General features: G+C 43.0%; 1 protein-coding gene across 10 annotated transcripts in view; it reads left to right on the top strand.

Moving 5' to 3' along the window:
- Nucleotides 1-463: 463 nt before the first annotated feature.
- The window catches only part of ppfia1 (PTPRF interacting protein alpha 1), a 35,513-nt gene continuing 22,581 nt past the window's right edge, over nucleotides 464-13,395 (top strand). For 5 of the 10 annotated variants that reach the window (XM_048168344.1, XM_048168343.1, XM_048168346.1 and 2 more), the window contains exons 1-16: nucleotides 465-1,276; nucleotides 3,633-3,893; nucleotides 4,406-4,507; nucleotides 4,776-4,940; nucleotides 5,018-5,092; nucleotides 5,176-5,277; nucleotides 6,019-6,243; nucleotides 6,320-6,466; nucleotides 7,612-7,746; nucleotides 9,672-9,755; nucleotides 10,053-10,184; nucleotides 10,264-10,326; nucleotides 10,401-10,483; nucleotides 10,568-10,709; nucleotides 10,976-11,199; nucleotides 11,472-11,703. In XM_048168344.1, the coding sequence (XP_048024301.1) occupies nucleotides 3,633-3,893; nucleotides 4,406-4,507; nucleotides 4,776-4,940; nucleotides 5,018-5,092; nucleotides 5,176-5,277; nucleotides 6,019-6,243; nucleotides 6,320-6,466; nucleotides 7,612-7,746; nucleotides 9,672-9,755; nucleotides 10,053-10,184; nucleotides 10,264-10,326; nucleotides 10,401-10,483; nucleotides 10,568-10,709; nucleotides 10,976-11,199; nucleotides 11,472-11,703 (2,172 nt within the window). In that variant the 5' untranslated portion in view covers nucleotides 465-1,276. Of the gene's footprint in view, nucleotides 1,277-3,632; nucleotides 3,894-4,405; nucleotides 4,508-4,775; nucleotides 4,941-5,017; nucleotides 5,093-5,175; nucleotides 5,278-6,018; nucleotides 6,244-6,319; nucleotides 6,467-7,611; nucleotides 7,747-9,671; nucleotides 9,756-10,052; nucleotides 10,185-10,263; nucleotides 10,327-10,400; nucleotides 10,484-10,567; nucleotides 10,710-10,975; nucleotides 11,200-11,471; nucleotides 11,704-13,395 lie in introns of all 10 variants that reach the window. The other 5 variants (XM_048168349.1, XM_048168350.1, XM_048168341.1 and 2 more) reach the window with 4 other exon arrangements.

The following is a 13,395-nucleotide window of genomic DNA, read 5'->3' as shown; positions in this document are numbered from 1 at the left end:
CAATATTTAGTTATTGCGAATGAAAATGTTTTTATACAAAAATAAGAAAAGAAGATTAAATCGATAAAATTAAGATTAAATCGATTAAAATGATAGTTAGTGTGGTCTCTCTCTCTCTCTCTCTCTCTCTAGTTTTATGCCTTTATAAAGCGAGATCTTTTTATCCTTATATAGAGTGAGATCTTTTTAGAAAGATTAATTTAAATCTAAAAAGAGTCATATAGTTCACACACATCACTAAATGCAAGGAATGGTTAGACATTATAGAGGTCCGGAGATCCTGCGCCCTCTAGATTTAATACAATTATTCGCATAAATTCACACAAAACCATCTAATTTTATTTACATTATTTACATAAATTAAATAAATAAAAGCAGTACATTATGATGAATTGATAACATCCCTGAAAACTTGGATTCGTCCCGCTTATCATATTTTTCTTTTCTTTTTTCAAACATGTCTTTGTATCTTCCATGGGATTTGGCGTGGTGACGTCAGCACGTCCTGACCTCTCGCGAGCGCAGGAAACTGGAGCAGCGACAAACTCTCGCTTTAAATTTAGTTTTAACTCTTTTTTCCCTTTTAATTGTTGTTTTTCGAACCCAAACCGGCCGACGAAAGGCTTTGTTTGTGGCCAGTGTCGTTTAAAGAGCGCGCTGTGCTTTAAAAGTGGTGGATTTGTACTTTTATCCCGGTGTTTTTCCTCATGGATCAGATGGTGACGCGTCAGAATAATTGACACTAATAAACGCGATTCATTAATTCATATTTTCTAAATACAACACGTCATTAAAGGTCGGGTTTGGGCGTAGATTTTAACCGCTGAAGTTGTTCTATTCCTGCGCTTTAAGGATTATAATTTTGATTACTCTTGTTTAGCTGCTAATGCTAACTAGCGCAGGCCGCTGTTGGAGTTTATTTATATTTAAGTATTTGTATATTGATGAGATTTATAGGTGTGTGTGAGTGTATATGAATGGCAGTGAGAATCTGATGGGCTTTGATCGATCAGGGATGTCTTCTCCATCACTTCAGACTCGGATCTCTGGGAAGGAGTGATGTTTCTCACTCGTTATAAAGGCCTCGTTTATTTTCTTTATTTTTTCGCTCACTCTGCGATCTTTTTAAAAGTGATCGGTGACTTATTTCGCTCATGTCGTAAAGTTTGATGGCTTGACGAACAATTTGCGTCTTAGTTTATCTTTTAAATGTATTAGCTGTGATTGAACTGGACATTATAGAGAAGAGGAGAAACAAACCCTGCTGAGAATCAAGGTAATTAAATACTTGTTACTGATCTGATCTTTCTTGTTACTGATCTGATATTCTGCCTGTTACTGATCTGATCTTTCTTGTTACTGATCTGATCTGATCTTCTGCCTGTTACTGATCTGATCTTCTGTCTGTTACTGATCTGATCTTTCTTGTTACTGATCTGATCTTTCTTGTTACTGATCTGATCTTTCTTGTTACTGATCTGATATTCTGTTTGTTACTGATCTGATCTTCTGTCTGTTACTGATCTGATCTTCTGTCTGTTACTGATCTGATCTTCTGTCTGTTACTGATCTGATATTCTGTCTGTTACTGATCTGATCTTCTGTCTGTTACTGATCTGATCTTTCTTGTTACTGATCTGATCTTTCTTGTTACTGATCTGATATTCTGTTTGTTACTGATCTGATCTTCTGTCTGTTACTGATCTGATCTTTCTTGTTACTGATCTGATCTTTCTTGTTACTGATCTGATATTCTGTTTGTTACTGATCTGATCTTCTGTCTGTTACTGATCTGATCTTTCTTGTTACTGATCTGATCTTTCTTGTTACTGATCTGATCTTCTGTCTGTTACTGATCTGATCTTCTGTCTGTTACTGATCTGATCTTCTGTCTGTTACTGATCTGATCTTTCTTGTTACTGATCTGATCTTTCTTGTTACTGATCTGATATTCTGTTTGTTACTGATCTGATCTTCTGTCTGTTACTGATCTGATCTTCTGTCTGTTACTGATCTGATATTCTGTCTGTTACTGATCTGATCTTTCTTGTTACTGATCTGATCTGATCTTCTGTCTGTTACTGATCTGATCTTCTGTCTGTTACTGATCTTTCTTGTTTCTGATCTGATCTTCTGTTACTGATCTGATCTTCTGTTACTGATCTGATATTCTGTCTGTTACTGATCTGATCTTCTGTTACTGATCTGATATTCTCTGTTACTGATCTGATATTCTCTGTTACTGATCTGATCTTCTGTCTGTTACTGATCTGATCTTTCTTGTTACTGATCTGATCTTCTGTCTGTTACTGATCTGATATTCTGTCTGTTACTGATCTGATCTTTCTTGTTACTGATCCGATCTTCTGTCTGTCTGTTACTGATCCGATCTTCTGTCTGTCTGTTACTGATCTGATATTCTGTCTGTTACTGATCTGATCTTTCTTGTTACTGATCTGATCTTCTGTCTGTCTGTTACTGATCTGATCTGATCTGCTGTGTGTTACTGATCTGATCTTCTGTCTGTTACTGATCTGCTCTGTTTCTGATCTGCTGTGTTACTGATCTGATCTGCTCTTTGTTATTGATCTGATCTGCTGTGTGTTACTGATCTGATCTTCTGTCTGTCTGTTACTGATCCGATCTTCTGTCTGTTACTGATCTGATCTGCTGTGTGTTACTGATCTGATCTTCTGTCTGTTACTGATCTGATCTGATATTCTATCTGTTACTGATCTGATCTTTCTTGTTACTGATCCGATCTTCTGCCTGTTACTGATCTGATCATTTTTGTTACTGATCTGATCTTCTGTTACTGATCTGATCTTCTGTTACTGATCCGATCTTCTGTCGTCTCTTCTGTGAAATATTTTTTTTCATTATGTCATAAAACAGCTTCCACAGCAAACAAACTAGGGCTGGGTGATATATCGGCATTTAATAGACAGAGCCGTAGTTCACTGACAAGCTACGCAATATCGCGTTCATTATCACAGATGAATCGCCTTCGATAATGAACGCGATATTGCGTAGCTTGTCAGTGATCTACGGCTCTGTCTATTAAATGCCGCTTTATTTGAAAGCAGGTGATGGCGATTTCGCGATAATCAGGGAACCGGCTTTACTGATGAAATGCGCGTGACAGTCGCATGCGATATATCGCCCAGCCCTAAAACAAACCATAGAAAAACAATTTGGGCAATAAAAAAAAAATAAAAAAATAGGTTTTTATATTACACTGACAGTAAATGCTCAGGCCTCTGTTACTAGTTCTGAAGTGAAAAACTAGTTCTGAAGAGTCTTTTTAACGAGTCGTGACACGGCGACTTTGGCTGTATTTTAGGGTTAAGGTTGGTAACTGGTAAAAGCCGACTCTGGTCTATTCTTTACAATAAATCTGTGAGACTGTAGCAGAGATGAATGCTGTTCTGGAGCTCTCAGTCAGAGCCGGTTCCTTCAGCAGCATCAGTTATATGACAGACAGGTTTGCTGAGGGCATGCAGAAGGAAGCAGAATCCTAAATGCATTCTTTGAAGAAACGATACACTTGTTAAACTCTTGTTTTGTTCAGCAGCTGTATCTTCAGAACGAGTCCAGCGTCAGTGTGGTAATGCTCTGCTGTCTGTGTGTAGATGATGTGCGAGGTGATGCCCACCATCAGCGAGGCGGAGGTCGGCGGTAACGGAAGCGCTCTGGGCTCCGGCTCTCCCGTGCAGACGGACTCTGAGGGCCACTTTGAGTCTCTGATGGTGTCTATGCTGGAGGAGAGAGACCGGCTGCTGGACACGCTCAGAGAGACGCAGGAGAACCTGTGTGTGACGCAGAGCAAACTACACGAGATCAGCCACGAGCGAGACTCGCTGCAGAGACAGCTCAACAGCGCACTGCCACAGGTAACACACGTCATCTGGGTCTGTTAGGACCCGCTCACACCTGCCGAGCCCGACGACAATGTTCTGTTTATCGTTATGATCGTGGCTGCAACGCCTAAGTGCTATAATTGATGAAAATTTACAGCAAAGGATCGATTTATCAGGTCTGTGAATGGAAAACTCCAGCCAGTAGCATGAAATCACATCAGTGAATGATGCATTTCTAATGACACTTTTGAAAGGTAGCAGAAGTCACAGAGTGAGGTGCTGCATGACCCGAGCGGCCCAAAATGCTTGATATTAAGCACTTCAGACTAACTCAAGCATATCACAGCACTTCAATACAGTGAAATATAGACCTGCAGAAACGGCTTTGGTTCTTTTGATGATAACCTGATGGATGACATTACTGTCAGCTGACGGATGACACTAAGTGCCGTTTGTCTGATGGATGCACAGGATCACTGTGTGCCACTTGAAGTCGAATCATCATTAGTCCATTTAATGTTGTTTTGTGTTTCATGGCGCTGAAGGAATTTGCTGCTCTTACGAAGGAAGTGAATATGTGTCGAGAGCAGCTGCTGGAGCGAGAGGAGGAGATCGCCGAGCTCAAAGCAGAAAGAAACAACACGCGCGTGAGTTCTCAGACCTTTAGAAGTTTATTTAAGTTTTACATGCAAGTTATATATATATAATTACACATTTTTTCTTCATCATTAGGAGTATCAGCTTCTTTGCATTCACAGTTATTCATTCAGCGGATCACAGTAATTTACCATAGCACCATAACATTTTCTTTTTTCCTCAAATTACCATTCACTGCAGCAAAATGTCTGGCGTCAAAACGTGTGAGAATGCCGTTCAGATCAAGCTGATCGGTGCGTGTTGTTTTCTGATTCTCAGTTGTTGCTGGAGCATCTGGAGTGTCTGGTGTCTCGTCATGAGCGCTCCCTGAGAATGACCGTAGTGAAGCGTCAGGCGCAGTCTCCCGCCGGCGTCTCCAGTGAGGTGGAAGTGCTCAAAGCTCTCAAATCTCTCTTTGAGCACCACAAAGCCCTGGACGAGAAGGTAGCGCATCAGGAAACTCACAGGTGTGTCGTTCCGTGGCACGTTTGGGCTGAGCTTCATGTGTGTGTTTTCATCAGGTGCGGGAGCGTCTGCGCGTGGCTCTGGAGAGATGCAGCGTGCTGGAGGAACAGCTGACCGCCTCTCATAAAGAGGTGAGACCACACACTCGTGCAGGATTATACTGACTACAGTCATCGTCACAGCTGGGTTAATGTCTGTCGTTGGCTTGTTGTAGCTGGCGTTTGTTAAGGAGCAGAGCAGTCAGAGGAAGGTGTTTATGGACGGATCAGCAGAAGTGAATCACAGCTCTGATGACGCACCAAACACTAATGGCAAGGTAAACATTTCTGTCCGTCCACTGAAAGTCCACGCAACCAAAACTTTCACGCTTCGAAATGAGATCTGTTGCCATTTTATCAGAGTCTTCTGAAGAGACACGATCACTTTATATGATGAACAGATTTTATTTAGGGTTTTATTTGCAATAAACATGATCATCACATACATGGAGCTCATCAGATATGATCAGCAGAAGCTCAACTGCACATGTTTGATGTGGAACAAATCTGAATCTGTCCAGTACTGAAGAATAATGTAGCTTTATCCCATAATCCAAATGATATATTTAATGAAATGGAATTGGAAATGGCTTTCTTTTTCCCTAACCAATCTTCATATCTGATGACACACAGTCGACTGTACCAGTAATTAAAGTCAGCTTTATTTCTACAGCGCTTTACACAATACCGATTGTTTCAAAGCAGCTTCATAGTAATAAAGGTGAAGGTCGTCATTTAAGAAACATTCAGTTCTTCAGAAGACAGTAGTGTGATTATTCAGCTCATTCAGGCAGTGTTCATGTTGCAAAGGTCATCAGTAATCCAGCTCAGTTCAGTTTTGCTCTTACCTTGCTGAATTCAAATCCATAATCATTTCTAATGAATAATTGACTTTTATGGCCCTAATTAAAGGAATACTCACAAAAAAATCAATCAGAATAATTGACATTAAAATGTTTGAAGTTTCCCAGAGTCTTCATGAAACAATCGGACAGTGAGTGGTGTGTGTTTGCTTACAGCAGCGCTTGTCAGACGTCTCTCTGGGTCCAGAGGAGGATTGTGGGAAGAACGGGGACCTGCAGGAGGCGATGGACAGACAGAGTAAAGAGCTCCTGCACATGAAGGAGCGTGTGGCGACTCTGAGCAGCCGCGTCGCTGAGCTGGAGGAGGACCTGGACACGGCCCGCAAAGACCTCATCAAGTCAGAGGACGTCAACAGCCGCCTGCAGAGAGACATACGCGAGGTACGACCGAACCTTGATCCCACAGAGTAGCGGATCTGCGGAGTGTGTGACCGTACGCTGTTGTTGTTTCTCTCAGTCTCTGGCTCAGAAGGAGGACATGGAGGAGAGAATCACCACGCTAGAGAAGCGCTACCTGGCGGCTCAGAGGGAAGCCACGTCTGTCCACGACCTCAACGACAAACTGGAGAACGAGATCGCCAACAAGGACTCTCTGTTCTGCCAGGTCTGCGGCACCTCATGTGTTTTCACGCTTGTAGAGAATAGTTCATCGTCGGGTTGCTGTTACAGTAGTTCACTTTTCCCAGCGTCCCTCACAAACACAACACCCACAGCAAATGAAGTGCTTCAATTACCCACAAATCTCATTCTGTAGATCAGCGGTTTTCAGTCTTTTAGATTTAGCCACGGACCCCCGTCCTGACATTCAGACTGCGGCTCAGTAGTTTCATTAGAGATTAACACTGTGAAAAAATAATATCATTGATAGTTTTTTTCCCCTCACTTTATTTTGATTTTCTCAACATTAACAGAATGCATCACACAATTACAGATACCACTGAAATATCACATATATGTACTTATAATCCTTAATATGTATAAGAATTTTGTCTCTCTTGTTAATAATATAAAGGGCCATGCAGCAAACAGAGACAGAACAAGGTTCATTCTGAGTTGAGAAGGTGCTGCACAATTATGGATCTGTCATATGATGCAAGTTATGTTCAAACAGCATTCTGCATGAACTAAAAATAAAGGGAGGTAGAGAATAAAATAATAGATGTACACAAGAACAGCAATCATAAGCCAACAAGCAACAACCACAAAAAAATAAGAAAAATAAAATAAAAACCAGCACAATGATAGAAAAATAAATAAATAAGGGACCGGAAAATATTTAGTTTTTATTACGTTTTTACACATTATAGTACTGCACTGTTAGATGTATTATTTATTTATTTATTTAAATACATTTTATTTATATCAATCAATTTATTTAAATGAAATTCATTTATTTATTTATTTTTTATCAAATGTATTTATTTAAATCAAGGTGTATTCATTTATTTATTTGAATCAATTTATTTATTTTGTATTTATTTCTTATTAAAAATATTTAATTTAAATTTACTTTTTTTTATTATTTATTCATTTTTACATGTTTGTTTTTTTTCCCCGGGACTTCCTTCCTCTAAATCGACCACAGTGGCTTCTTTCTAATTTAACAGATTTTCATTACAGACTGAATTATCAGCGATTTAAGTGAAAAGTTGAATTGCACGATGCTTTTGTAAAGTTTGAGTCATCAGTGAGAGTTGACTGTAATCAGCCAGTGATATCTTCTCTGATGAGCGTGGCGTGTTCGTGCAGGTGGAGGAGAAGAGCCGGCAGCTGCAGGAGCGACTGGAGCTGGCCGAGCAGAAGCTGCAGCAGACCCTACGCAAGGCAGAGACGCTGCCCGAGGTGGAGGCAGAGCTGGCGCAGAGGGTCGTGGCTCTCACTAAGGTACGGCTCGCTGAACACGTGCCTTCATGATGCTTTGAGACAGAAACAAATTCAAGCTGATCACATCTCAAACCACGGTTGGGCCCGCTTTGACCACGGTAATCGGCGGCGGCCTGAGGAGACACGATCAGGCCCCGGAAGAGACGAGGGAAACGGGCTGTGAAGGCCACAGACGGGTGTAGCGACAGCTGGTTTTATTTAGTTTAATTCTTGATTTGTGCAAGAGAAACACTCTTTAAAGCATCGTTTGTGTGTGCGCAGCATTAATAACAGGAAGCTTCCTGGAAAGAAAACTCCAGCTCAGCTGTGATGGGAAAATTGCAAAACAAGCTAATATACTTTTTTTTTTTTAACACTACGATGTAAAAACACTACAGTGTAACTTTTTGCCCACAGATGGCAGTAGAGAGGTCGAAGTTCATAGTGCAGCTTTAAAGGGGCTGTGTGTAAGAATTGCCATGTATTAATCGCCTTTTTTATTGCCAATGTGTGAACAGCTTGTAACAGAACTTAAAAACCAGACATTCCCTGACTTACTAAGTCGTCTATGAAAGCCTGTAGACTGATTTACGTGAAAGTCTCTCAAATGACACATGAAACTAATGCATATACAATGTTAAAGATAATGCTGAAAAAGCTGTTCTGTACTGTAATGTCAATGCAAAGAAATTTTCAAGTTCCTGCTGCAGTTCACTTAACAGCCACCGGTGTCGCTAATAACAAGAGTTTCTGAATTCTACATATAGCTCCTTTAATAATTGCCATAATGAACATCAACATGAAGGGAAATTTTGATCATTCATCTGCTAACTGAATTTACACGTGATTGTGTCAGTCCTGATGTGTTGGCTTGTTTTGTAAGACGTGTGAGATTGACATGTATGTAAGAGGAACAGCAAGAGGATATGTGTGTTTAACGCAGCTCTGTCTGCATCTGCACTTCCTGTCATCTAGTTCCTTTTTTCTCTTTAATTTTGTGTTTCTGTTGTCCCTCCTGTTCTAAGAGCTGAAGTCTTTCCCATGTTCCCTCTCCTCTATGACCGCAGCACCTGTCTGTCCTTCTCTCTCTCTGTGTGTGTGTGTAGCGTGAGCGCTCTGCGTTCAGTGTCTCTCAGGACAGTCACTCTCAGATGAAGGTACACGAGCTCATGATGTCGTTCTGTCGATGGACATTTCAAGCCATTTTCTAGTCGAGTACTTGAGAGGGAAAAAATCAGTTAAAAGTGAGTGATGCATTTAGTTGGTAAAAGTCGGCATGAAAGGGGAAGCGCTCGTCTTTTCTTCTCTATAGTGCCGTATATCCGAGAGAAACTCTTCTGGAACAAGAACAAATGTAGGGCGGGGCTTGATTTTGTCTGTGGGGAACTGATTGGATGGTTGTGGTTTGCTATTGGTGGATCTCATGTGAATGACAGGTTGCCCCGCCCTCATCATCAGAGAAGAGAAGAGATGCTGCAAGAGGAAGATATTCTGATTCAAGATTACCAGAACATGAATTTAAAACTGATAAATCATTTATAATAAACTATAAAATATTTTGATGTCATCAGGACTTTAACATAACAAGGTTTCCTTTCCTTCTTAAAAGCGGATCCTCATCTGTCCTGAGCAATTGGCCACTTTTACTAGCTGTTGTAGTTGCGTAACGAGTACTCGACTAGTCGGTGCTTGTGCACGTCCCTAATCGTGCCTGACGATCATCATCTCATTGTGATCTGGATGGTTCCGCTGCACGTGCTCGTGTTCATCATTTCACCTGTGATCCGAACGCAGGAACGCCACACTGATGTCTGGATCGAGACTGTCATTCTCACGCATCCGTTCGTCTTCACTAACTCCAGACGGATCGAATGACTTGTTTTCTGTCACAGCATGACGGATCTCTTGTATTTGTTGCCGTTTTCTCATGCGTGTGTCTCTCGCAGGCGGAGGAGCGTCATGGGAACGTGGAGGAGCGTCTCAGACAGATGGAGGCGCAGCTGGAGGAGAAGAACCAGGAGCTGCTCAGGGTATGTGTTCATCAGATAAAACTTCAACCCTTCTGAATCAATTCTGGGTTTTTCCCTGCATACACGCAATGACACCTGTGAGCTCTAGAGACAGACGTGTTCCAATCACACACACACACACACACACACACAAAACCATTGAACAAGTATATGAACTTGCATAAAGTTTCATGATTGGAGCGAAACACACAAGCAGTCGCAGCTTCATCACACACAACATGCGCTTGAAAATATGCAGGAAAATATGCCATATAAATTCTGTTTTCAAATGCTAATATTCCGCACACTGTTTTTAAGGCGCGTCAGCGAGAGAAGATGAACGAAGAGCACAACAAGCGTCTGTCGGAGACGGTGGACAAGCTGCTGTCCGAGTCCAACGAGAGGCTGCAGCTGCACCTGAAGGAGCGCATGTCTGCGCTGGAGGACAAGGTACGGCCTCGGTTCACGCACCGCACCGTCACACGCCACCGTCCCACACGCCTCACGCTTGTGTTTCTGTCTGACGCAGAACGCTCTGATCCGGGACCTGGAGCACACGAAGAAGCTGATCGAGGAGGCTCATCACGAGAAGGTCAGTGACTCGCTCGCTCGCTCTCGCTCACCGCCCGCCGCTGTTTGTTCACACGTGTTGGTCTGTGACCGCAGGAGCAGCTGCTCATCCAGATCGAGACCATGAGGGCGGAGCACGAGAGGGGCCGCAGCAGGAGCAACTCTCTGCTGCATCATGGGTAACTCGAAGACGTCTAATGAGAATCAGCCGCGGTGTTCTTGTCTTTGCTTTGCATTGTGATGGTGGCTTTTATTTCACGCAGGCGTTCTCATGCGAGTGGCACGCCTGATTTTAGGTACCCGGTGTCTGTGTCGTCAGCGATGGACAGTCACTACAGCGGCGCGCTGGTGCTCAGACGACCCCAGAAGGGCCGTGTGTCTGCGCTCCGAGACGAACCCTCCAAGGTGAAGTCCCGTCTGCTGCACGCCCTGCAAAACACCCGTCTCTCCTCTAAAACATAAGCCCTACACACATGATTTTGAACATGAGAGAGTGTAAGTTGAGTGTCCAGTGTCATTTCAGCTACTTCAGCCGGGACTTTCACACAAATAGTGGGAGAAAAACCATGACAATCTGGATTCAGATGGCAGTAAAAGCACAGACTAGCTGCGGTAAATGTTGAAATAACGTTATGATGCGGTTGATGTGATTTCTGCTGTGATGTTGTCAGGTGCAGACGCTGGACGAGCAGGAGTGGGATCGGCTGCAGCAGGCTAATGTTCTGGCTAACGTGGCTCACGCGTTTGAGAGCGATATGGACATGTCAGACGTGGAAGATGACAGAGAAACGGTCTTCAGCTCCATGGACCTTCTGTCTCCTGCTGGACAGGCAGACGCTCAGACTCTCGCCCTGATGCTGCAGGAGCAGCTGGACGCCATTAACAACGAGATACGGTACTGAGACGTGTGACGTGCTAACTAGAGCTGAAATGTCTTTTACTATGCTGATGCGTATATAATGCACACATAAAGCAATCTGAAATCATACTGGATTCATTCGGACTGATGAAAGTGAGTGCATGTAATCATCTAGTGACTGCCTGCTCGAAGTGTTGAAGTCCTGCTATTTCTGGTTCAGTGTTTGTATGTTCCTCTGTTGTGTGCAGTAAGCAGCGCTGCAGTGTCGCTCTGACCCTGTGCGTGTGTGTGATTGTGTGTCCTGACAGGATGATACAGGAGGAGAAGGAGAACACGACGCTGAGAGCCGAGGAGATCGAGAGCCGTGTGGGCAGCGGAGACGATCTGGGCGGCCGCTTCCGCTCCCTGGCGTCCCTCCCGCCCTCCTTCCACGGTTCATCTCACGGCGAGGCCTCGCCGCCCGGATCGGGTCACTCCACGCCCCGCCGGCCGTCCCGCAGCCCCAGCCGAGAGCTGGACCGCATGGGGGTCATGACCCTGGTGAGCCGCTGCCCTTCAGCGTGTCAGTCACGTGTGTGCTCCGTGAGCGTGGTGTAGTAATAGATCCGTGCGTGTGTGTGTCCCAGCATTCCCGCTGTGAGCCGTGTGTCCTGCCTCTGCTGACCTGTGCTCATGTGTTTGTGCAGGTATCGCTCACTACAGACCCAAATAAAGCGCTTGACCGTTTCCTGCTCTGTTAATGCTTGAGCTCTAGAGGAAGTTTACTGAAGCACTTCCTGCTTGTTCCCTCGACCGGGAAATGAGCAATTAGACCTTGAGAAGATAAAGCCAAACGACTGTTTACTCTGGACAGAAGAAATTTCAGTAGAAATATGAATAAATCTAAACACCTTCAAGTCTTAATGTTTAGATGTTCAGCACTAAAAGACAAATAATAATCAACAGAGCGAAGAACTTTAGAAAGACACAAAGTACAAGATTTCCACATTTTACTGCAGCATCAAGTGACGTACACAAATCGACAACATAATCAAATGCAAAATCAAAGTACTTAATAAACTGCGTTTGTAAATCAAGCCAAGAATAGATGACAGGAAGCGCTCATAATAGACGCGCAGCTTAAATTTGATAACATCTGTCTTCACTGCAGCGCTCGGGTAATTGAGTATTACCAATGAAATCCTTGCCCTGAGCCTCATGATGTACTTCTGATTTGAAATAGAACGGCTCGATATTTTCCAGTTGTATGTGTTTATGATGTGCCGCTGCTGCCTCGTTCCTGAAACTCATTTAAAATGAGCGATCGGAAGAGGATTTTACAGTCTGTAGATTCAGAGACAGAAGAGGAAATGAACATGACTGTTGTCAAGATGCACTGGGTTAAACGTTTTTTTTTTATTCAAGCCGATATGAGGAACTGGCTGATAAACACTGGAATCACATTTTGCGTGTTCATGTGCTCAACAGACTCGTCTGTGATTGGCTGCAGTGCTCAGTTCAAAAACACTCTTCACTGCGCATTCACAGAAATTAACGTCTTAATTTCTTTTCTTTCTTTTATATATATATATATAAAATATGCAGCCTATATGAGAGACACAACATTGCAATCATATGGTAGAATTTCACTGCAGCTCACTGTTTTAAGGCCTGTCGTCATTGAGAAATGCAGGTTAAAAATATTTGATTTATTATTCAGGAGCTCATTTGGAAAAAATATATTTAGAGGCAAATTCCAGTCCGGCCACATTCATGCCAAACTTTGTTTTAATTAACTGACAACCCTAAAAAGCTGAAAAAGTCTGACAATACTGGCAGCGTCATTGCCCCATCCACGACACGTTAATTTCCGTTTAACCAGTGTTCTCACCCAAAGAAAACATTCATGACGTTAAGCTTCACGCTTCCTTCCGGTCTGTGCCGCATCTTTGTCTCAAGTGAAATCACTAAAGAGCTCCCGAAACCGTTTTCTGTGTCAGAAATGCCACTCTTTCTGACAAACAGCTGCAGATATGCAGTCAAATATTTAGGTTGGTTCACTGGTGGTCCCTCCTCCAGTTTGACCCCTCAGTATCAGTGTCTGACCTCCAGAGTGAACAGTCTGTGGTGTTCCCGTGTGTGTGTGTCTCAGCAGTGACCCTGTGTGAAACCAGCGTTGATGCCTCTCATGCTTTTCTCAGTGTGTGTTTGTGTGTCTCTAAATCTCACCAGCTTCTGTGCTTTTATCTGAGC

The sequence above is a fragment of the Megalobrama amblycephala genome, linkage group LG19 (genome assembly GCF_018812025.1).
Source record: "Megalobrama amblycephala isolate DHTTF-2021 linkage group LG19, ASM1881202v1, whole genome shotgun sequence".
NCBI lineage: Eukaryota > Metazoa > Chordata > Actinopteri > Cypriniformes > Xenocyprididae > Megalobrama > Megalobrama amblycephala.
The sequence above is the reverse complement of the archived record's forward strand: the minus strand, read 5'-3'. Positions and strand labels throughout refer to the sequence as shown.